This window comes from Capra hircus (genome assembly GCF_001704415.2).
Source record: "Capra hircus breed San Clemente chromosome X unlocalized genomic scaffold, ASM170441v1, whole genome shotgun sequence".
Lineage (NCBI taxonomy): Eukaryota > Metazoa > Chordata > Mammalia > Artiodactyla > Bovidae > Capra > Capra hircus.
Window position 1 is genome coordinate 7,729,270 of NW_017189516.1, and position 24,115 is coordinate 7,753,384.

Sequence of the window (24,115 nt, forward strand, 5' to 3'; positions counted from 1 at the left end):
GGTTTTTGCCATACATTGACATGAATCAGCCATGGGTGTACATGTGTTCCCCATCCTGAAACTCCCTCCCACCTCCCTCCCCATCCCATCTCTCAGGGTCATCCCAGTGCACGAGCCCTGAGCACCCTGTCTCATGCATCAAACCTGGACTGGCGATCTGTTTCACATATGATAATATACATGTTTCAATGCTATTCTTTCAGATCATCCCACCCTCGCCTTCTCTCACAGAGTCCAAAAGACTGTTCTATACATTGTCTCTTTTGCTGTCTCGCATATAGGGTTATCGTTACCATCTCTCTAAATTCCATATATATGCATTAGTATACTGTATTGGTGTTTTTCTGACTTCCTTCACTCTGTATAATACATCCACCTCATTAGAACTGATTCAAATAAATTCTTTTTAATGGTTGAGTAATATTCCATTGTGTATATGTACCACAGCTTTCTTATCCATTCGTCTGCTGAGGGACATCTAGGTAGCTTCCATGTCCTGGCCATTATAAACAGTGCTGCGATGAACATTGGGGTACACGTGTCTCTTTCAATTCTAGTTTCCTCAGGGTGTATGCCCAGCAGTGGGATTGCTGGTTCATATAGCAGTTCTATTTCCAGTTTTTTAAGGAATCTCCACACTGTTCTGGCTGAGATTTTAGAAGGAAGTTTGGTTCAGCTAGCTTTTCTAACTTTGTGGAGCTTTTTCATCTTTTTTTTTTTTTGGTGATATTTGGTCTCTCTTTCCCATTGTTACCTTTGTCTGGGTCTTCTTTTCCTTTCTTCCCTAGTCCTGTTCAATTTTAATTCCACTTCATGCAGTTTGTCCTCAATGTGTCTTTTTTAAAATTTATTTTTTATTTATTTTTGACTGGACTGGGTCTTTGTTGCTGCATGCAGCCTTTGTCTAATTGTGGTGAACAGGGACTGCTCTCTAGTTATGGTGTACAGGCTTCTCATTGTAATGGCTCTTCTTGTTTCAGAGCACAGGCTGTAGGGCATGCCAGCTACAGTAGTTGCAGGCACATGGGCTCAGTAATTGTGCCTTGTGGGCTCTAGAGTGTGGGCTCAGTAGTTGTGACACACAGCTTAGTTCTCTTGCAGCATGGGGAATCTTTCTGGACCAGGAATAAAGCGTGGGTCCCCTGTATTTGCAGGCGGATTCTTAACCACTGGACCACCAGGGTAGTCCCTCATTGTGTCTTCAAAAGGAGCCTTTGTTGGTCAGTTTTTAGCATTCATGGGATTAGGCTGTTCCACCTCCTTTAGAACTTATTATCGGATACTCTTTGCATTCATCCACTAGTGGAATGGACCAAAGCCCTTCCAGTTTCACCTATTGTTCCTTATTTGGCCGATGTGTTTTCTGGTGAGTACTGTATGGGTATTTTCCTGGTCTCAGGTCTGCATATGGTATTAGCTTATTGCTATAGAATTGCCATTACCATTCAGATCATGTTGCTGAACCAAACTCTGTGGTTGTGTTATGAGGTGCAAGGGGATTTTACTGTGTCCTAGTTTTGTTGTGTATTTTGTTCATAAGTTCTGTTCTTTGTTTGTATAGTTATCTGTTTGTAATATGAGAATTCAAGATGAAAATATTATGCTTCTACTGCCTTGTCGTCTCCTCCATAAGTTTTTAAACTATTTTTTCCTCTATCGTGATTTTTAAAAAAAGACACGTAGACTGAGATCTACCCTCTTAAAACATTTTTAGGTGTGTAGTAAAGTACTGTTAATTTTAATCACACTGTTTTATGAGAAATCTCTAGGACTTTTTCATTTTGCGTAACTGAAACTATGTGTATTGAGCATCAACTTTCCATTTCCCACTTCTCCCTGTCCATGGTAACCACATTACTTTCTGCTTTTGTGAGTTTGACTACTTTAGATACCTCATATAAGGAGTATTATGCAGTATTAGTCATTCTGCAACTGGCTTATTTTACTTAGTATGATATCTTCCAGGTTCATTCATGTCATCACATATGACAAGAAATGCTGAAGTGAATATGGGCATGCAAATATAATTTCAAGTACCTGATTTCAACTTTTATGGATAAATGCTCAGATCTGGGATTGGTGGATCATATGGTGGTTTAATTTTGAATTTTTTGAGAAACCTCCATATAGTGTTCTGTAGCAGCTGAACCATTTTACATTCCTGTCAGAAGTCCACAGAGTTCCAGTTTCTCTACATCTTCACCAACACTTGTTTTTTGTTTTGTTTTTCTATAATGACCATTCCTAACAGGTGTAAAGTGATTTTACTGTGGTTTCTATTTGTATTTTCCGTCTCCCATTAATTCCTAATTTCAGTTTATTTAGAACAGAGAAGATACTTTGTATGATTTTAATATTCTTAAATTTGTTAAGATCTGTTTTTTGACCTAATATGTGGTTATCCTGGAGAATGTTCTTTGTGCAGTTGAGAAGAATGTCTATTCTGGTACTGTTAGGTGGAATAATTTCATTTGTCAGTCAGGTCCATCTGGTCTGTGGTAGTGTTCACATTCCTTCATTTCATGTTGAATATATGTATGTTTATCAGTTATTGAAAGTGTGATATTAAAATCTCTGTTAATGTGTTATTATGTATTTCTCCCTTTGTTTCTGTGAAAGTTTGCTTTATGTATTTAGGTGCTCTAATGTTGGGTATATATATATTTATAACTGTTACATGTTCCTGGTGAATTGAAACTTTTATTATTATTATATTATGTCCTGCTTTGTCACCCGTGACAGTTTTTGGGTAAAAATTTATTTGGTCTGATACTGTTACCATTTTCATGGAATATTTTTTTTCTGTCCTTTCACTTTTAGCCTAAATGTGTCTGTAAGTCTAAAGTGAGTTTCTAGTAAGACAGTATATAGTTAGATACTGATTTTTTAATCCATTTAGCCATTCTATGTCTTTTGGTTGGAGAATGTCCATTAAAATTTAAAGTAGTTACTGATAGATAAGAACTTAACCATTCCATTTTTGTTAATTGTGTTCTGTCTTAAAGCTCATTTGTCCCACTTTCCTTGTTTCCTTTGTGTTTGGTTGGTTGCTTTGTTTTCTGTAGTAATATTTTTTGATCCTTGTTTTCTTTTATGTATATTCTATAGGCATTTTCTTTGTAGTTATCATGAACTTTCATTAAACATAGTAGTATATTTTATGCTAATAACAACTTCACATTGATCATTTATAAAAGCTAGTTTTACCATCTCCCACATACTTTATATTTTCGATAGCAGAATTACATCTTTTTATAGTTACCATTTATGTTTTTTTTTAACTCAAGTACTAGAAAAAGCGATCTTTGTACAACTTTTACATTGTTGCAGCATTTCCTTGCCTATGTCTTTACTTTTCCAAGCTGGCTTCATAGTTTTACATGTTTTTGTGTTGTTGTTTAGTGTCCTTTTGTTTCAACTTGAAGAACTCCCTTTATGATAACTTATATCAGGTCTAGCATTGACAAATGATCTCAGTTTTTGTTTATCTATAACTCTTTATCTCTCATTTTTTGAAGTAGAGTTTTACTGGATATAGTATTCTTGGTAGGCATTTTTTTTTCTTTTCATCAATTTGAATACATCATTCCACTCCCTTCTGATCTGTGAAGTTTCTGATGAGAAGTCTGCTATAAGTCCTGTTGGGGCTCCCTTTTATGTGATGAGTCACTTTAATCTTTCTGTGTTTAAAATTCTCACTGTGGAAAAAATTCTCTTTGTCCTTGATTTTTGATAGTTTGACTATAATGTCTTGATGTGAACTTCTTTGGATTCTTCTTTTATTCTTTGGATTCATCTTTAGTGGTTCTTTTTAGGCTTCTTGAGTCTGGTTGTCCATTTCCCTTTCCAGATTTGGTAAGTTTTCAGCTTTTATCCTTTAAATAATCCCTTTATATATCTTTCTCTCTCTCTCTTCTAGTTCTGAGATTCCCATAATATGAAGGGTGATTCATTTTATGTGGTCATTTAAGTTCCTTAATCCTTCTGTGTTCTTTTTCATTTTTAATCTGACTGGATAATTTCAAATGACCTTTCTTCATATTGGCTGATGCTTCTATATGGCCAAATCTGATCATATATATTGCATATTGCATATATTGTTGAACCCAGGCATTGAATTTTTTAGTTCAGTTTTTATATTAAATATCTCCAATTTTGTTTTCTTTTTTATATTTTCTCTCTTGATATTCTCATTCATCCGTAATTTTCCCAACCTCATTGAGCATTTTTTTTTCCCATTGAGCATTTCTATGACAGTTATCTTGAACTTTTTGTCAAGATAGTCATACACCTTGATTTCATTAGTATCAGTTTCTGGAGCTTTATTTTGTCCCTTTGCTCAGACCTTATTCTCCTCTTTTTGTGTTCCTTTTAGCTTTGTATTGATATCTGCACCTCTGAAGAAATAGCCATGTCATCTAGTCTTTATGTGCTGGCACTGACAGGGAAAGACCTACACCAATCATCCCAGCTCAGAATTCTGGCAACCTGTGTTTGCAGATTTCTAATCAGAGTGATTTGTTGGTTTCTCTTTTCAGAACCTCATAGTCTCTTGCTTGCTCTGGTATCTGTATGCTGTATTGCTGGTTCTCTGAAACAGTTGTACATCATCAAGGGAGTTTTTTTGTACCAGGTATCTATTATATGCCAGGTCTAATCTACACTTGAGTTGGTCAAAACAGAAACCAGTCTCTAGGAAAGCCCCCTGAAAAATCAGAATATTGGATGCAGGGTCCACTCCTTTCTCTCCCTTCAAAAGTAGAAGCCTTGAGTTGTGAACCTTCTTATCAAGCTGAATATGCCACCCACAGCACACTGCTTTTCCACTTTCCATCATTCTCAGCATTTGCCAGGAATCCAAACTATGCTGTTTCTGTCAGAGCTTCAAGTGAGGGGAGATAGAAACTAGTCTCTTGGGCAGCACTCTGAAAGTTGTATATTGAACACATGTTTATTGCACTCCTCTCCTTCACTGTCAGAAGGGAAGCCTCAGGGTGCATGCCTCCTTCCAATTACACAAAGCCATGCCAGGTTTCCTATGTTCATAGCTGCCTGCAAGCACCTAAACTGTTCTGGTCCATCAGCATTCTGAGTAAGCTGAGAGAGAATCCAATACCTTGGGCAGCACTCTGTAGTTCTGAGATGTAAGTGACATGTTGCACTCGCTCTTTTCCCCTGAAGGAGAAGTTGCAAGTCTGAGTAATCTGTCTTGGCACTGAGCTCTGCTGGGTTAGGGGAGGGGCTCATGTAGATAAAGTAAATTTGGTCATTTTATTTCATTGCATTGTTCTTGACTTTGTCCTTGTTGGGGGTTACTTCAGCTTCTTCATTGTAATATGGAATTCTCATAAAAGTGTTTTGGTCAATGTTGTTGTTCAGTCGCTCAGTTGTGTCTGACTCTCTGCAACCCCATGGACTGCAGGCTTCCCTGTCCTCCACTATCTCCTGGAGGATGCTCAGACTCATGTCCATTGAGTTGATGATGCCATCCAACCATTACATCCTCTGTCGTCCCCTTCTCTTCCTGTGTTTAATCTTTCCCAGCAACAGGGATTTTTCCCATGAGTCAGCTCTTTGCATCAGGTGGCCAAAGTATTGGAGCTTCAGCTTCAGCATCAGTCCTTCAGTGAATATTCAGGGTTGATTTCCTTTAGGATTGATTGGTTTGATCTCCTCGTAGTCCAGGGGACTCTCAAGAGTCTTTTCCAGCACCACAGTTCAAAAGCATCAGTTCTTTAGCAGTCAGCTTTCTACATGTGATCTTAGCCAAAAGGCCGAGAAACAATCAGCCTTCTTTTTGGTCCAGCTCTCACATCCGTACATGACCACTGGAAAAGCCATAGCTTTGACTATATGGACCTTTGTTGGCAAAGTAATGTCTCTGCTGTTTAATGTGCTGTCTAGGTTTGTCATAGCATTTCTTCCAAGGAGCAAGCATCTTTTAATTTCATGGCTGCAGTCACCATCCACATCATATTAAGTAATGTTGATATACTTTTGTGTTCCTTTATCTTTCATTACTTTTTAAAAAATATAACTCTTTTTTACTCTTAAGAAGTAAAAGAAGTTTCTACTCTTAAGAAGTCCTTACTTTCCCATGTACCTCCTGCTCCAGACTCTCTTCCTAGACTTATGTTCTTTCTCCTGCTTGCCCCATTATCTCTTGCTCCAGGCGTCTGCAGCTAGTATGTGTACTTTATATACTTTACAACAAACAACATTAAACACTTCCAACTTGAAGAGAGTTCTGAAGGATGCACAACAAGGTAAGCCCCTGAGCAAGGTGTTTAGGAAGCTGCCAGACAGTTTAAAAAATACAACCACAATTATTTGAGCAAGGAGGCTCACATTTCCACCTCTGGTAGCAGCCAGTCATAAGAGGAATGAGAGATACCTCTGATCTGCAGAATGGGATATGGTCGGTGGGTATGCACAAATGTCATAATACTCTCTGCTGTAATTTAGCAATTTCTTTCCTTATTATGCAATTCCCTACTTGCTGTACATTTTTTGGTTGATTTCAGAAGTTTTAGAAAAATTGTTTTTGTCAGTTTTTGACAGCTTAATCATTGTTTTAGTGGAGGTGCACTTTTTTGAAGCTTCATATTCTGCCACTTTTGGTGATGTTGCCCTTTGTGTTTAACACAGTAGCGTTGATATTTTTTACTGAAAAAAAAGCAAACAAACAATGGAACGTCCTCCTTGTTAACCACAGGAAAATTAACCTAGGCATTTCAGGGTTATCCATCAGGAAGAGTAAATTCAGTTCAGCTGACTCTGCGACACTATGGACTGCAGCATGCCAGGCATCCCTGTCCATCACCAACTCCCAGAGCTTACTCAAACTCATGTCCACTGAGTTGGTGGTGCTATCCAACCATCTCACCCTCTATCGTCCCCTTCTCTTCTGCCTTCAGTCTTTCCCAGCCTCAGGATCTTTGCCAATGAGTCAGCTTTTTGCATCAGGTGGCCAAAGTATTGGAGCTTCAGCTTCAGCATCAGACTTTCCAATGAATATTCAGGACTGATCTCCTTTAGGATGGACTGGTTGGATCTCCTTGCAGTCCAAGGGACTCTCAAGAGTCTTCTCTAACACCACAGTTCAAACACATCAGTTCTTCAGCACTCAGCTTTCTTTATACTAAATCTCTCACATCGATACATGACTACTGGTAAAACCATAGCTTTGACTAGACAGACATTTGTCAGGAAAGTAATATGTCTGCTTTTTAATATGCTGTCTAGGTTGGTCATAACTTTTCTTCCAAGGAGTAAGTGTCCTTTAATTTCATGGCTGCAGTCAGCATCTGCAGTGATTTTGGAGCCCAAGTAAATAAAGTCTGTCATTGTTTCCATTGTTTGCCCATCTATTTGCCATGAAGCGATGGGGCTGGATGCCATGATCTTTGTTTTTTCACTGTTGAGTTTTAAGCCAGCTTTCTCACATTCCTCTTTCACTTTCATCAAGAGGCTCTTTAGTTTTTCTTCAGTTTCTGCCATAAGGGTGGTGTCATCTGCATATCTAAGGTTATTGATATCTCTCCCAGCAATCTTGATTCCACCTTTTGCTTCATCCAGCCCAGGGTTTCTCATGATGTACTCTGTATATAAGTTAAATAAGCAGGATGACAATATACAGCCTTGATGTACTCCTTTCACAATTTGGAACCAGTCTGTAGTTCAATGTACAATCTAACTGTTGCTTCTTGACCTGTATACAGATTTCTCAGGAGGCAGGTAAGATGCTCTGGTATGTCCATCTCTAAGAATTTTCCACAGTTTGTTGTGATTCACACAAAGGCATTGGCGTAGTCAATAAAGTAAAAGTAGAGGCTTTTCTGGAATTCTCTTGCTTTTTCCATGATCTAGAGTAAACTCACTAGATCCAATGACAATATTGATATTGTTAGTACTGATAATGTTAGAAATGTCCATCTCCATTCCACCACTTACTAGCTGTATGGGTTTGAGCATGGTAGTCTTTCAGAGCCTCAGTATCTACTTTCTGTAATGGAAATAGTAATAATAGTAGATACCCTGTACGATTATCAGTTCACTTCATTTCAGTTGCTCAGTCGTGTCCAACACTTTGTGACCCCATGAATCGCCGCACACCAGGCCTCCCTGTCCATCACCAACTCCCGGAGTTCACCCAAACTCATGTCCATTGAGTCGGTGATGCCATCAAGCCATCTCATCCTCTGTCGTCCCCTTCTCCTCCTGCCCCCAATCCCTCCCAGCATCAGAGTCTTTTCCAATGAGTCAACTCTTCGTATGAGGTGGCCAAAGTACTGGAGTTTCAGCTTTAGCATCAGACTTTCCAATAAACACCCAAGACTGATCTCCTTTAGAATGGACTGGTTGAATCTCCTTGCAGTCTAAGGGATTCTCAAGAGTCTTCTTCAACACCACAGTTCAAAAACATCAATTCTTCTGTGGTCAGCTTTCTTCACAGTCCAACTCTCGCATCCATACATGACCACTGGAAAAACCATAGCCTTGACTAGATGGACCTTTGTTGGCAAAGTAATGTCTCTGCTTTTGAATATGCTATCTAGGTTGGTCATAACTTTCCTTCCAAGGAGTAAGCGTCTTTTTAATTTCATGGCTGCAATCACCATCTGCAGTGATTTTGGAGCTCCAAAAAATAAAGTCTGACACTGTTTCCACTGTTTCCCCATCTATTTCCCATGAAGTGATGGGACCAGATGCCATTATCTTCGTTTTCTGAACGCTGAACTTTAAGGCAACTTTTTCACTCTTCTCTTTCACTTTCATCAAGAGGCTTTTTAGTTCCTCTTCACTTTCTGCCATAAGGGTGGCATCATCTGCATATCTGAGGTTATTGATATTTCTCCTGGCAATCTTGATTCCAGCTTGTGCTTCCTCCAGCCCAGTGTTTCTCATGATGTACTCTGCATAGAAGTTAAATAAACAGGGTGACAATATACAGCCTTGACATACTCCTTTTCCTATTTGGAATCAGTCTGTTGTTCCATGTCCAGTTCTAACTGTTGCTTCCTGACCTGCATTCATGTTTCTCAAGAGGCAGATCAGGTGGTCTGGTATTCCCATCTCTTTCAGAATTGTCCACAGTTTATTGTGATCCACACAGTCAAAGGCTTTGGCATAGTCAATAAAGCAGAAATAGATGTTTTTCTGGAACTCTCTTGCTTTTTCAATGATGCAGCAGATGTTGGCAATTTGATCTCTGGTTCCTCTGCCTTTTCTAAAACCAGCTTGAACATCAGGGAGTTCACGGTTCACGTATTGCTGAAACTTGGCTTGGAGAATTTTGAGTATTACTTTACTAGCATGTGAGATGAGTGCAATTGTGCGGTAGTTTGAGCATTGTTTGGGATTGGAATGAAAACTGACCTTTTCCAGGCCTGTGGCCTCTGCTGAATTTTCAAAATTTGCTGGCATATTGAGTGCAGCACTTCTATAGCATCATCTTCCAGGATTTGAAATAGCTCAGCTGGAATTCCGTCACCTCCACTAGCTTTGTTCGTAGTGATACTTCCTAAGGCCCACTTGACTTCACATTCTAGGATGTCTGGCTCTAGATGAGTGGTCACACCATTTTGATTATCTGGGTCGTGAAGATCTTTTTTGTACAGTTCTTCTGTGTATTCTTGCCACCTCTTGTTAATATCTTCTGCTTCTGTTAGGTCCATACCATTTCTGTCCTTTATTGAGCCCATCTTTGCATGAAATGTTCCCTTGGTATTTCTGATTTTCTTGAAGAAATCTCTAGTCTTTCCCATTCTGTTGTTTTCCTCTATTTCTTTGCATTGATCACTGAGGAAGGGTTTCTTATCTCTCCTTGCTATTCTTTGGAACTCTGCATTCAGATGCTCATATCTTTCCTTTTCTCCTTGCTTTTCACTTCTCTTCTTTTCACAGCTATTTTTAAGGCCTCCTTAAACAGCCATTTTGCTTGTTTGTATTTCTTTTCCATGGGGATGGTCTTGATCCCTTTCTCCTGTACAGTGACACGAACCCTCCGTCCATAGTTCATCAGGCACTCTATCAGATCTAGTCCCTTAAATCTATTTCTCGCTTCCACTGTATAATCATAAGGAATTTGATTTTTGTCTAGTGGTTTTCCCTACTTTCTTCAGTTTAATTCTGAATTTGGCAATAAGGAGTTCATGATCTGAGCCACAGTCAGCTCCCAGTCTTGTTTTTGCTGACTGTATAGAGCTTCTCTGTCTTTGGCTGCAAAGAATATAATCAATCTGATTTCGGTGTTGACCATCTGGTGATGTCCATGTAGTGAGAATTAAATGAGATAATGTAGTATTAGGCAAAAGGTCAGCCAAATAATGATTGTTTAGTGAATGGTAGCTGCTGTGGTTTTTATTTAAAATGGTTGTAGTAAAGCTGCTTCTCCCATCCAAGTACTATCCAGGCAGACCCTGCTTAGCTTCCAATATCAGGCAAGATCAGGTGAAGTCAGGGTGGTATGGCTCTAGACTGTATAGTTGCTTATAATCCATGTTGCTTCATAATGCTAAAGTATCTCAGCAAACAAATTCAAATTAAAATACAAAAATGGGATAAAATGCTAACTACTCTGGCCTTCAGCTAATCTGCTGTCCTGTTCTGGGCTAAGCATCTCAAGGAATGAACTAAAATTTAAGGGTGTTTTTGGATAGATGATAGTGGAAAGGTGATCTAGATATATCCTACCTTTGCATTGGTCTTTCTGTGATATTTTTGCCCGCATCTGTTAGCTTTAGCTTATAAACTTCAAAAACATAATGAACACTTATTTAAATTTGTTGTGTACAGTGTGTAAGAGAAAAACCTTTTTGTATTGCAACTGTGTATCCAATTTAAGAACATTAATATGGCAATTTAGAGCAAGGTTTGTTTACTCTTGAAACAGTTTTAGAGTGACTTTAAGGCTCTAGGTTGCTTCTCTTGAAGACATTTGGAAAAATATACAGCCCATAAAATACTTGTAAGAGAGCTGTTAGTTTTCTTCCTGACATTATATGAAAACAAGTGTTCTAGCCATTGTATGAATTATGGTCACCTTATGAATTTTCAAAATGCAATTGAGAAGAAGAGTGGATAGTTTTAGAAAAAAACTCTTAACAGTTTTCATCGCTGAAAGAGAGAAATGAGAGATAGCAAAATTAAATTTTTGCGTATATATTTTTGAAGGGGTGCAGTATCTTTTGAAAAGATTCATTTTTTTTTCTTTTGTGGAACTAAGTTGTTTTGGACAATAATTTTGTTATCAGAAATATTACAGTTGTATTCTCTGTCTTGTTTCTGTTCAATAAGACCATGAGGAGATAGTGGAGTAGAGGTTAGCAACCTTAGCTTTGAGTGCCACGAGAAAAATTAAACTAACAGTTAACAAGATAGGCAGATAGAAGAGAAAGAAAAATCTACTAGCACATTATAAGAGAGAAAAAAGAGGTAGCAAAACGATAAAGAGGAGACACCTATGTTGAAGGGAATGGCAGATTGCTCTCAGCCCCAACTGTGTGTTTTTACCAACCTCTATAGTAGGACTTAACTTTTAGCATGCAAGAAAGAAACTAAATATGAATAAGTCTAAAGGGATTTAAAATTCACAAAACCAAATACCTTCCTTAAAATACCTTTTTCATCTAGTGGTCATCTGAAGCTTTTTAGGTATCATTTATATGTCTTGGAGTTGGTTTTATGTTTATATCAATATTTTAAATCTTTACCTGTGTTATAGGCAAAGATTATGTCTTTTCTACCAAAGGACTGCATGTTATTAGATTTTTTTGGAATGCATATAAAGAAAACTATTTTGGATACAACCTGCATAAGTGAGCCTTGCAGAATGATGCAAGTAAATGAAAACCCTATCCTGTATGAGTTTAGTGTAATTTCTCCAGGTAATTTGCCAACCAGTTGCATATCAGTAAAAAGCAGCAAACATAATGAGAACATTTATAGAAAAATATTACTAAACAAAAGTGTCAGATTTGCTACTGATTCAGATTGTCTGCAGTGAGACTTAGAGTTAAGAAATGTACTTCAGAATTTTCTCCGAAGTCCATATTAATAAATATAAAAAATGGAAGTTGAAACTGTAAAGTAGCAAAAAAAAAAAAATAGGTCCAATTCTACTTTCTCAACTTCTTTCATATTATCTCCGCATTCCAGCTGCACTGTGTGTAGTAATGTCTCCATTCTGTGCACAAACACAATAGGGCTAGGAATCTTAGAAGCACAGAGATTTATACCAGTTTCCTAAAGTTCTTGGAAGTCAGCCCAGTGAAATAATTCATTAATTAAATGTCTCTAAAATATGCCCTTGGTGAATTACTTTTAATATGATAAGGTTCTCTTCGTGTATTTTCTCCCTAATTTCATGATTTAAAAATGAACCGGTTCTGAGGTTCTGTGTGTTTTTTTTTTGTTTGTTTTTTGTGTCTTTTTTTTTTTTTTTACCTTTTAACACTGAGTCATTAGTTTTTATTGCCCTGAATTTGGCAAATGCCTTGTAATTCTTTATTACTTTATTAGTAAACAGCATGGAATTTCCCATCACTTAGATGAAACATATGAAAGAGTTAACCAGGTTTCATGATGACAAAGAGTTTCTTATATGAATGGGGAATGAAGTCTAAACTTTCTTCACAGAAGTTGCCTAAACAAATATATGAAGAATTTTTGTGCAAACTACTAAATAGGCCTGCTACTGATGTTATGCCCTCAGAGACGTAAAACTTGGTAGATAAAAAGGAAAATTGATTAAAGAAAAGGGGAATTCTGTGGATAATTTTTGTTCATGAGTTTATTTTTTGTGATAATGATTTTTTTGTAGAAGTGTTTTGTTTTGCTGTGTCATTATGAGAATCCTTAGAAGCTGCAGGGATTTTAGAAGTCATTCAGAGCAGGAGGCAGCTGAAGGGAATTTTAGAAATTGTCAAGAGCAGGTTATCAGCAGGTAATGGCCATTGGGCCAAGTCCAGTATGCCATCTATGTTTGCAAGGCCTCTGTGCTAAGAATTTTTTTTAACATTTGTTACTAGATAGCATATTAAAAAGCAGAGACATTACTTTGCCAAAAAAGGTCCGTCTAGTCAAGGCTATGGTTTTCCACTAGTCATGTATGGATGTGAGAGGTGGACTGTGAAGAAAGCTGAGTGCCGAAGAATTGATGCTTTTCAACTGTGGTGTTGGAGAAGACTCTTGAGAGTCCCTTGGACTGCAAGGAGATCCAACCAGTCTGTTCTAAAGGAGATCAGCCCTGTGTATTCTTTGGAAGAAATGATGCTAAAGCTGAAACTCCAGAACTTTGGCCACCTGATGCAAAGAGTTAACTCATTGGAAAAGACTCTGATTCTGGGAGGGATTGGGGGCAGGAGAAGAAGGGGACAACAGAGGATGAGATGGCTGGATGGCATCACTGACTCGATGGACGTGAGTCTGAGTGAACTCCAGGTGTTGGTGATGGACAGGGAGGCCTCACATGCTACAATTCATGGTGTCACAAAGAGTGGGACACACCTGAGCGACTGATCTGAACTGAATGGTTGGGAAAACAATCAAAAGAAGAATAACTTTTTTTTGACAGATGACAATGATTTGAAATTTACATTTCAGTGTCCATAAGTAAAGTTTTATTTGAACATAGCCAGACGTTTATCTATGTATTATTTGTGGCTATTTTTATGCTACAGTGACAGAGTTGAGTAGTTATGACACATGGTATGCCTGCAAACCCCAAAATATTTGCTCTCTGGCCCTTTATAGAGAAAAAAATAATGGACAACCCCTGTTCTAGAGTCATCAAATTTTACAGTGATGTAGTTCGATGATTTTGTGGTTTAATGAATGAATACTTAGGTGAATGAGCTGCCCATGATTCTTGAGCTATGCTGCCATTTATTCATTCATTTAGCACACATTTATTGAATATCTAACATAATGAAGGAAATTATTTATCCTTCAACTTACAATTAAGAAATACAGCTACAAAATCTAAAAAGTCAGTCTAGCATTTTCTTTCCTCTTCTTCTTCCATTCTTACCCCTCAAGTCCTTCACCCACCTCTCTACTACCTTCTCTCCTTTTCTTCATCCACCCCTGCCCCCTGCCACTCCCAGCTAGTTTTGAAGAAATTGGGAAGAAAACCAAGTTCAAATAGCATTTATCTCAGACTTTTAAACTTTTAAAGTGAGATAAATGTAATTTTGAATTATGATAGTTTCTCCTTAAAATATATTGAGTTTAATTTTAAATGTTTGATATTTTTTAATGATCAAATGATAACAATATTCATGCATGACTGTTTGATATTGTTAAGCAGTACATGCATCATGGATGGATAGTTGTAAACGTTATTTTGTTTCCAATTGACAATTTATACATTGCTCTTTAACCTATTATTAGGTAATTCTTAAAGTGTCATAAACACTGAACATTACTTGTATCATGAAAAATAACTATTCTAAAAAGGATACATTTGGGCTTTCCTGGGGACTCATTGGTAAAGAATCCTCCTGTCAGTGCAGGAGACGTGGGTATGATCCCTGATCGGGATAGATACCGCATGCTGTGGAGCAGTTTAACCTGTGCACCACAACTATTGAACCTGTGCTCTAGAACTCAGGAGCCACAACTGCTGAGCCCAATTGCTGCAACTACTGAAACCTGAGCACTCTAGAGCCCATGCTCCACAACAAAAAAAGCCGCTGCAAGGAAAAATCTGCATACGAAAACTAGAGAGTAACCCCCCCTCACTGCAACTAAAGACTGTGCAGCAAATAAATAAAAAGGATACAATCATATTTAATAATCACTAAAACATTATATAATAAGATTATTTTTAATCTAATTAATTAGTTTAGTTTCTCACTGTGGTGGGTCTCCATTGCTGCATTGGCTTTTCTCTGGTTGCAGTGAGCAGGAGATATCCTCTGGTTGTGGTGCACAAGCTTCTCATTGAAGTGGCTTTTCTCATGTAGAGCTTGGTCTCTAGGGCGAGTGGGTTTCAGTAGTTGTGGCAGGGTGACTTCTAGAGCAGGGGCTCAGTACTTGTGGCTCTCAGGCTCTAGCGCACAGGCTCAGTAGTTGTGGTGCATGGGCTTAGATGCTTCACGGCTGTGGTATCTTTCCAGATCAGGGACTGAACCTGTGTCTCCTACATTGGCAGGGGGATTCTTTACCACTGAGCCACCAGGGAAGCCCAATAGGATTATTTTTTAGTAAAATGTAATTTTTATCTTAAAGGAAAAATGTAATTGGAATAGGTTTGCTTGCTTGAGTCTTAGTCTCATCATATGGAGGTTCTGTCTACTAGGTTGATGGTTTTAGTGTTGATAATATTTTCGTAAGTAATAACTGAATGTCTACACATAGTAAAATATTGTGCCTATGCAACTATCAAAAGATTAATATTTATATTAATTAGTGGACAAATAGTGTTGATAAAAATGAGAGCATACATTATTATGCTTGGATGCCACAAAATCTTTGACTTTTAGGCTCTGCCAGAATTTCTTCTCTTTTAGGTAAAATAAACATGACTCTCCAGTGTTTTAACCTGTCTGCCTCTTCAAACAGACTGGCAGATTGTTATTTCCAGTATACTGCATTTGTATAGTATCTGTGTACATTGGTCATGTCTATTATTTTCAATAATATATGGTTTATTTCTGTGTGTGTCTTTTGAGGGGTGGGGTTATAAATAAAATCAGATGCTAGATTTGTTGAAGAAATAAGTATAATCCCAGTTAAGCTTTTTAAAATCCAGTTAATAACTGCAGCATTATCATTTTATTCCATAAAAAATCACAGAATTTTAGAGTTAAAAGGGACCTTAGAGCATCTAGTTCAACCCTCTAATTTTCTAATCAAATTTTAAAGAATTAATCATCTTGTTTTCTCTTGTTGCCCTCCTTCATTTTTTGACTTCTTAAAAGATTTAATTTTTATTTGAAGTATAATTGCTTTACAGAATTATGTTGATTTCTGCCAAACATCAACCTGAATCAGCCATAGGTATACATATGTCCCCTCTCTCGCCTTCTCCATTTTTAAGTAATTTTTTTGCTATAAACTCTTTTCTCCAGCGTTTTAATAGTAGAAATTGAAAGTGAAGTCGCTCAGTCGTGTCCGACTCTTTGAGACCCCATGGACTGTAGCCCACCAGGCTCCTCTGTCCATGGGATTTTCCAAACAATAGTACTGGAGTGGATTGCCATTTCCTTCTCCAGGGGATCGTCTCGATTCAAGGATCGAACCCAGGTCTCCCACGTTGTAGACAGATGTTTAACCATCTGAGCCACCAGGGAAGTCCTTTTAATAGTAGAGGTAATCCCTAATGGACAGATACGTTGTGTTTCAGAATTGTTTTTAAGTCTGTTGTTTGGAAATCAGAGCTTCTTTTTTTTTTTTTTGTAGAAATTATATTTTAAATAGTGATGGGACTAGCCCTCAAAAGGAGTTAACACATTATGTGACTGTTGTTTTTGCTTTTGCAATGAAAGATGTTTTAAATGATTTTCTCTGGGAATCAGGAAAGAGATGACATTGTATAGGAGCATGTCAAGGTCTTTTTATCTGTTATTTCTTAGGTGGGGTAGTGAATACATATTGTATTCATTATTTTCTGAGCTTTTTATATGCCTGAAATAGTTCATAATTTTACAATGCTATCTTAGTATGAAGTTCTTTGTGAATATGGACATTTAAAAAGTATTTACATTGAATCCTGATGCATAAGGGAAATATGGATTGATTAGAGAAGGATAGATAGCTAGAAAATTTGAAGGGATTTTATGGATACTTTCAGGGGCTTACTTAAATTTTACGGTAAATTTTCTTTATTTTGACTAATGTCACTTTAGAAAGTATGTTTTTGTTGTTAATTTGAGTGTATCAGCAACATGTGTCTTTTACTTATTGACAATATAGAGGCAGTGTTTTGAGAGAGAATAAAGAAGATAGATAGTCATCATGAGATAATGGGGCGAATTTTGAAAGGCAAAGAAGATTAAATTGTATATGCATGTGTAAACGTGCGATATCTTACTTGATTTATAGTTACTTGAACTGGGGGGTTATGAAAAATAGGACAGTGAGGGAGTAAAGCTTGTTTGAGGTCTTAGCATGGTGAAAAGCTGTAAGGAGAACAATTGACATAAGCACCAGAAAGGCATCATTGACAATAGAAGTCTTGTACAGATTTGAGGGTACATCGCAGGTTGTAGGAGCTTGGGCTTGGCAAGACAGTGCAAATAGCTATTAGTATTTTTGAAATTTTTATAATTTAGGGAATGCCTATATATTTACAAGTATGTGCTCAGCTGTGTCTGACTCTTTGCGACCCCCTGGACTGTAGCCTGCCAGGCTGCTCTGTCTGTGGATTTTCCAGGCAAGAATACTGGAGTGGGTAGCCATGCCCTCCTCCAGGGGATCTTCCTGACCCAGGGGTTGAACCTTTTCTTTTGCATCTCCTGCATTAGTAGGCAGATTCTTTACCACTGCACCACCTGGGAAGCCCCTATTTACAAGTATACATAAACAGAAACTGCCCCCACTGGTTACATTCTAGAAAGCAACTGAGTTAATTTTCTCAGTAATTTGATTAGCTTTTGTGTGTGTGTATGGAGGTTGTTTTTTTTGGTTGTTTTTGCTCTTTTGCAGTGTACAGCATTGACTTTTATATGAAAACATTAATCATTTCTACAACTCATTTGTAGCTTAGGGAAAGCCAATGTATTACCTGCTTTTTGGTAGATCCTTAACCTAAGATGCAAATTTTTCTTCACTAAATTGATGGTGCATTTTAGAAGGTTGTATGTCCATTTTGGGCTTCCCTGGTGGCTCAGACAGTAAAGTGTCTGCCTGCAATGCAGGGGACCCGGGTTTGATTCCTGGGTCAGGAAGATCCTCTGGAGAAGGAAATGGCAATCCACTCCAGCACTCTTGCCTGGAAAATCCCATGGACGGAGGAGCCTGATAGGCTACAGTCCATGGGGTCGCAAAGAGTTGGACATGTCTGAGCGACTTCACTTTCTTTTCACTTTCACTTTCATGTCCATTTTAGAGATGTTTATTTTTTTTTCTGCTTTCTTTCAACTTCACTTTTGGAATATTATCAACACAACAGATTGGCCCAAGAGTCTATCACCTGGTTATAAACCTTGACAAAACTGATCTTATGACCATTATCTAAATTTAGCATTCAGAATTAAGACTAAAGAAGGAGCACATAATAAAGTTCAGTAAAGGGAAGAGTGTTTGATAAGAGCAGAGAAACCATTTAAGAAAGAAATGGGGTTGAAGACTTCAGAGGCTTTCAGAAACAAAGAGAAACCTAGGGAGAAAGAGGGTAAATGGAAAGTACAATTTGATACTTTCAATGAGTAAAATAATTTATATCTGGACCACATATTTTTTGCCATTTTAGATATGTGTTAGAAGCATCTTTCTCATATTGGCTATGGTTTTAGTTTATGCATGTTTATGAACAGTACTCCCCATGGACAGAGGAGCCTCGTAGGCAACAGTCCTTGGGGTTATAAAGATTTTGACATGACTAAGCGACTAAGTACAGCACAACACCTGGACTGTAAAAGAAATATTTGAATATTAACTGTCCACTCTGAAATTTCTGACCTCTTTTTTTATTCTCTTCTGCAGATCTCAGAGTTATTAAGACATACTACATGGCAGAGACTAGGAAAAGACTATTCAAGAGAGTTATTAGATGCTACAAGGGTAAGATGAAGCAGACATTTCTTCTACATATAGCTAGGAAAAATGTGTAAGCCCTTTGAGCATTTTCTAATTTATATTACATATTTTTCAAATAATTTTCCTTTTCATTTTTTTCTAAATACTGGCAAGATGAATAACAAGATATATTTCTGCTACTGGAAATGGAAAAATAAATCTTGATATTTTTCTACCCCTGGAGAGATATATTTGACTCTTTCGAGATCAGTGCCAACAAGAGTAACACTTTTAGAAAACTTTTATAAATGTAATGGCAGCTTGTTGATGCTTAAATTTATCATGGTAATTTGTATGTGATGTATGGAATGCTGTATATTTTTTAAGTGAGTAAAGTTTCTTTTTACCTTAGAAGATGTTCACATAGCAGAATATCAAGGGACTCTAAGCTTATTAGAGTCCGTGGGATAGGTAATGCTTAGTTTACATGTTAATGAAGGTTGATTTTCATTGCTAATGTAAGTGAAAGACACCTTTAAAAATTCTCAGTGCTTTAAAATGAGACAAATAAATCTCTTAAGATAGAAAGACAAGAAAATTAGAAGACAGTCTTTTCCCATTAAGATACAAGGCATTGTTCTAGTTTATGCAGAAGCTGTAGATATGAATTAGGTTTTCCATTATTAAAGTTTTAAGAGAGAATGTGCTCCATCTTCTCATTGTTTATGATACCACTGTTTATTTTTATTTTATAAATATATAAAATATTTTGCTTTGTTGATGACCTCATTATCTTGTGAGTTATTTACCAGATCCCTTGATATAGCTTATTAGTCTTTTAAAGGGAAAAAAATGTCACAAAATGACATTGTCACAGTAAATATTCCTTTTTGATGTTTTTCCTTTAAAAATGCTTTACGATTGTTGATCCACAAATTAATGACCCATTTATGGCAATTACTTTTTGGGTCTCAACTGATGAGAACAAGAAGGTACTTTTGATTTCTGTAATTCCACTTTCATAGCTTGGCCCTGAGCTGATACTCTTAGGATTCAGTATTGATACACAATTGTGATTGTAAAGAACTATGCCCTTGTTCACTAATTATTATTATGGCTACTGAAGAAGCATTATTATATCCATGTACTTTATTAAGTTTTTTTTTGAGGAAACACTTTCAAATTAGCAAGCCTAAAATTTTAAAAAGCTTAATCTTTACTATCTTTTCAACTATTATATATTTTCCAAGTGATTAAAAGATTTTTTTAAACTGATCAGTAATCTAGGGCTTTTTAAAAAATTATAAAAGGTAAGATGTTCGGATATCTTCTAGACTAGTTGAAAAATTTGTAGATAGCTTTGTTTTATAAACTAATTCAACAAGCCCATCTGCAAGACATGGTGGTATGGGCCATAGGAGATACAAGAATATGAGAGAATGTCCCAAATCTTAAGAAATTTGCCATGTAGGAGTAAAAACAAAAGATTTATACAAATTACTGTAACATAAGATAGACTGTGATGTAGTTAAAGATACTTTGTTTCTATATATATATATGTGCAAGTCAGAATAATAAGAATGAATTATATAAAATCAACTATATTGAATTACAAAGCAAACATGTTATACACATGGAAAGCAAGTGGGATATAGCTAATTAACTGTATTATATACTTGCCAGTGATGAGAGTTAAGGATTACACAGTACTTAGTAGCAAATGACAATAAGAAAGCTGGTATAAATCAAATAGAAGTACATTACAAGTTAAGTCTTTTAAATATTAATTTCAAAAACTATTTAGAGAAAGTAACTTCTGTATGAGTAATTTGTTATATCTCAATATTCTTTGTGTAAGTGTATCTGTAAGCTTATTATGAAGGTATTTTACTTAGCTATGCTAGGCTCAAAGCTATGCCTCTGAATTTGTTAGGGGAACATTCATCAGATTAGACTGCCTAAGTCAAATTTTTAAAGATGTGAGATTCTTTAATAGCTAATGGATGGCTTGGTATTATCTTCAACTAGGCTCTCCAGACATGGCCACTGATAGAAAAGAGGACATGTTGGCATGGTCATGCAGGAGGAGGACTCCACACAGACCCGAAAGAAGGGGTAAGAGACAATAACAAGTACCTGAAAATTCTTATAGCTGATTGGAAGATAGCTATAATTATATAAAATATATATATATAATTATTATATTCCAGAATATTTTGATTGACTCATGTAACTGCAGATTTTCTAATACAAAACCATATGGTTATGTAGATGAGTTTTTCTCAGGCTTAAGACAAAAAATGTCATGATTGACTAAAAAATAAAAAACTTAGTTACCAACCTAAACATTTTAGTTCTTTATTTTAAGTAGTATTTGTTGAAGTTATTTGTTATTATCATCTATCCTTATAAGATAAATTATGTTTAGCTCTTACAAGTTGTGTGTGTGTGTATGTATGTGTTAATGATAACATTTTCCCTTCTATATTCTTGGTTTAGAAAGATTCTAGAATGTCCCCTAGCTTCAAGGTAAATACTCCATTTACAGGATCCATTTATTTAATTATCCATATTCTTTATCATTATCATTATACAGACAAAATTAAACAGTAGGGTCACTGAAATCAAAAGATTGAAAGTGCACTACACTTTTTCTGTGAGTGGAACTGTCACTGGAATACTCTTATACAGTTCTCCATCTGACCTTCTTTCTCTAAGTTTGCCTTTATTTTCTTCCTCTTAACTTCACCCAACCAGTATATACATGGTATCTCTAAGTAGAAATGATATTTTCAAGGTTAGTGGCAAGTAAACAAATTTTATGTAAAAGCACTCTCTGAATTTCAGACAGGTAAATAAATGTTAGTATTTTATTGGTGGGAGGTGATTGGTAAGAAAACCTTTCCAGTGCTTTTCTCCCTGTTTCTTTAATCCCCTTGTAGCTTCTCTCACAGAATTTAAAACACATCACATTCATGTTTCTTTCCCATTTTTACATATTAACATTTGTCCTGATTGTCTTTTTATAATATAAATTTATTTAATTGGAGGCTAATTACTTTACAGTATTGTATTGGTTTTGCCATATATCAACATGAATCTGCCACAGGTGTACACGTGTTCCCCATCCTGAACCCCTCTCCCACCTCCCTCCCCATATCGTCCCTCTGGGTCATCCCAGTGCACCAGCCCCGAGCATCCTGTATCATGCATCGAACCTGGACTGGTGATTCGTTTCACATATGATATTATACATGTTTCAATGCCATTTAGAATTTTAAAAAAGAATATAAATACTGAAATTTGTTCAGCATATATTATTGATATATGGATATGGCATGACACCATATTGTTTGCATCAGTCCTGTCAGCTTTCAGGATGGTCAGCAAGGCCTCTTAAAGATAGTTTATAAGTAATGCTCTAAACGTACCAAAAATATGTTGAATAATGCAGGAAAAGCAGTCATATCTCTTAGACTCAAGCAATGTAGACTTCAAGATAATCTTTATTCTCCAATAAAATAAAAGCAAAGCAAAACTCATTGTAAATCTTTATATTTGGTCTCTTTTTCCTTTGTTCCCTGCCATCTTTGTGTTACTTTAGCCTCATTAGCTAAAAGTAATGAGAGAACAGTAAAGCATGAAGGCACACCAGAAAAGAGGCAGTGTTGTTGTTGTTGTTGATCAGTCACTAGGTTGTGTCTGACTCTGCAACCCCATAGACTACAGCTCGCCAGGCTCCCCTGTCCTTCACTATCTCCCAGAGCTTGTTCAAACTCATGTCGAAAGAGGTGGCATGGAGTTTTACTTAACATCCTGAGCTGTGGAGACTGACTGCCTAGATTTGAATCTTGGCTCCATCACTTCCTACTAGAAAGACTTTTACTTAAACTCTGTATGTATCAGTTTCTTCATCTTTAAAATGGGGATGATAAGCACAGCAAAGGGAATTTGAATGATTCACACCATTCAAAGCTCTTGAATAGTGCCTGTCACAGGAAATGTTCAGTAAATATTACCTGGTGTTACTACAATGTGAGATTATTATAAGTCCTATACTCTACTATTACCCATTCATTTTAGATGCATGTATTATTGAATACCTGCCTTGTGCATAACTATCTTAAGTAACTGGAGATACAATAATGAAGAAGTCATAGTCCCTGCTATTGAGAAACTCAACAGTTTATTTTTTAATTTATTATGTATTTATTTTTGTCTGTGCTGGGTCTTCATTGTGGTACATGGGCTCTTCATTGCTGCTTGCTGGCTTTCTCTGGTTCCAACAAGGAGTGGCTACTCTCTAGTTGTGGTGTGTAGGCTTCTCGTTGCAATGGCTTCTCTTGTTGCGGAGCATGGGCTTTAGGGTGTGAGGGCTTCAGTAGTTGTTGCACACGGGCTCAGCTACGCCATAGCTTGTGGAACCAGGGATTGAACCTGTATCCCCTGCATTGGCAGATGGATTCTTAACCACTGGACCACCAGGGAAGTCCCCAGAAACTTAACAGTTAAGATGGCAGAATATCTAAAGTACCATATAGAAATTTTTTCACTCTACAAATTACAGATTTCACCTTATAACCAACTGAAATTTTTATCACTTTACTTTCTGTGCATTTGTACTTGTATGTTCCAAACTTTTAATAAGCATTAATAATTCTTCTCAGAAGGCATTTAAATCATTTGCTTACCCATTGTGGCTATAGTAAAGAGGTTGTGAAAAAAAGAGTGCCAGTTTCACTATTTGGAAGCTCCTCTTTTTAAAATAGGTGAATTAAAGAATTGCTTGTTTTATAATAGAATCTTCAAATTTTTAAAGGATTTTTGGGACTTTACCTCTGCATTTAAACTTTTTTATGTCCCTCTTTTAAAGAAGCATCTATTAGTATATTTAGATAATCTTATTAGTATATTTAGATAATTAGTATATTTAGATAGTCTTTAGATTATTAGTATATTTAGATAATCCTATACTAATTTAGGGGCTTCCCTCATAGCTTAGTCGGTAAGAATCTGCCTGCAATGCAGGAGACCTGGATTCAATTCCTGAGTCAGGAAGATCCCCTGGAGAAGGAAATGGGAATCCACTCCATTTCCAGTATTCTTGCCTGGAAAATCCCATGGACAGAGGAGCCTGGTAAGCTGCAGTCATGGTCAGACATGTATGATGCTTTGCGACCCTATGGACTATAGCCTGCCAGGGTCCTCTGTCCATGGGATTCTCCAGGCAAGAATACGGGAGTGGTTTGCCATTTCTACTCCAGGAAGATAATCCTGTACTAATACATACATCCTCAAGAAAAAGAAATGTAGAAAAGCAAAATAGCTGTCTGAGGAGGCCTTACAAAAAGCTGTGAAAAGAAGAGAAGCAAAAAGCAAAGGAGAAAAGGAAAGATATACCCATTTGAATGCAGAGTTCCAAAGAATAGCA

At 36.8% G+C, this 24,115-nt stretch overlaps 1 protein-coding gene across 1 annotated transcript in view; it reads left to right on the forward strand.

The window, feature by feature from the left end:
- The window catches only part of ABCB7 (ATP binding cassette subfamily B member 7), a 143,170-nt gene that overhangs the window by 62,917 nt on the left and 56,138 nt on the right, over nucleotides 1–24,115 (forward strand). The window contains 2 exon segments of the mRNA XM_005700613.3: nucleotides 18,652–18,729; nucleotides 20,713–20,799. Coding sequence (XP_005700670.1) covers nucleotides 18,652–18,729; nucleotides 20,713–20,799 — 165 coding nt within the window.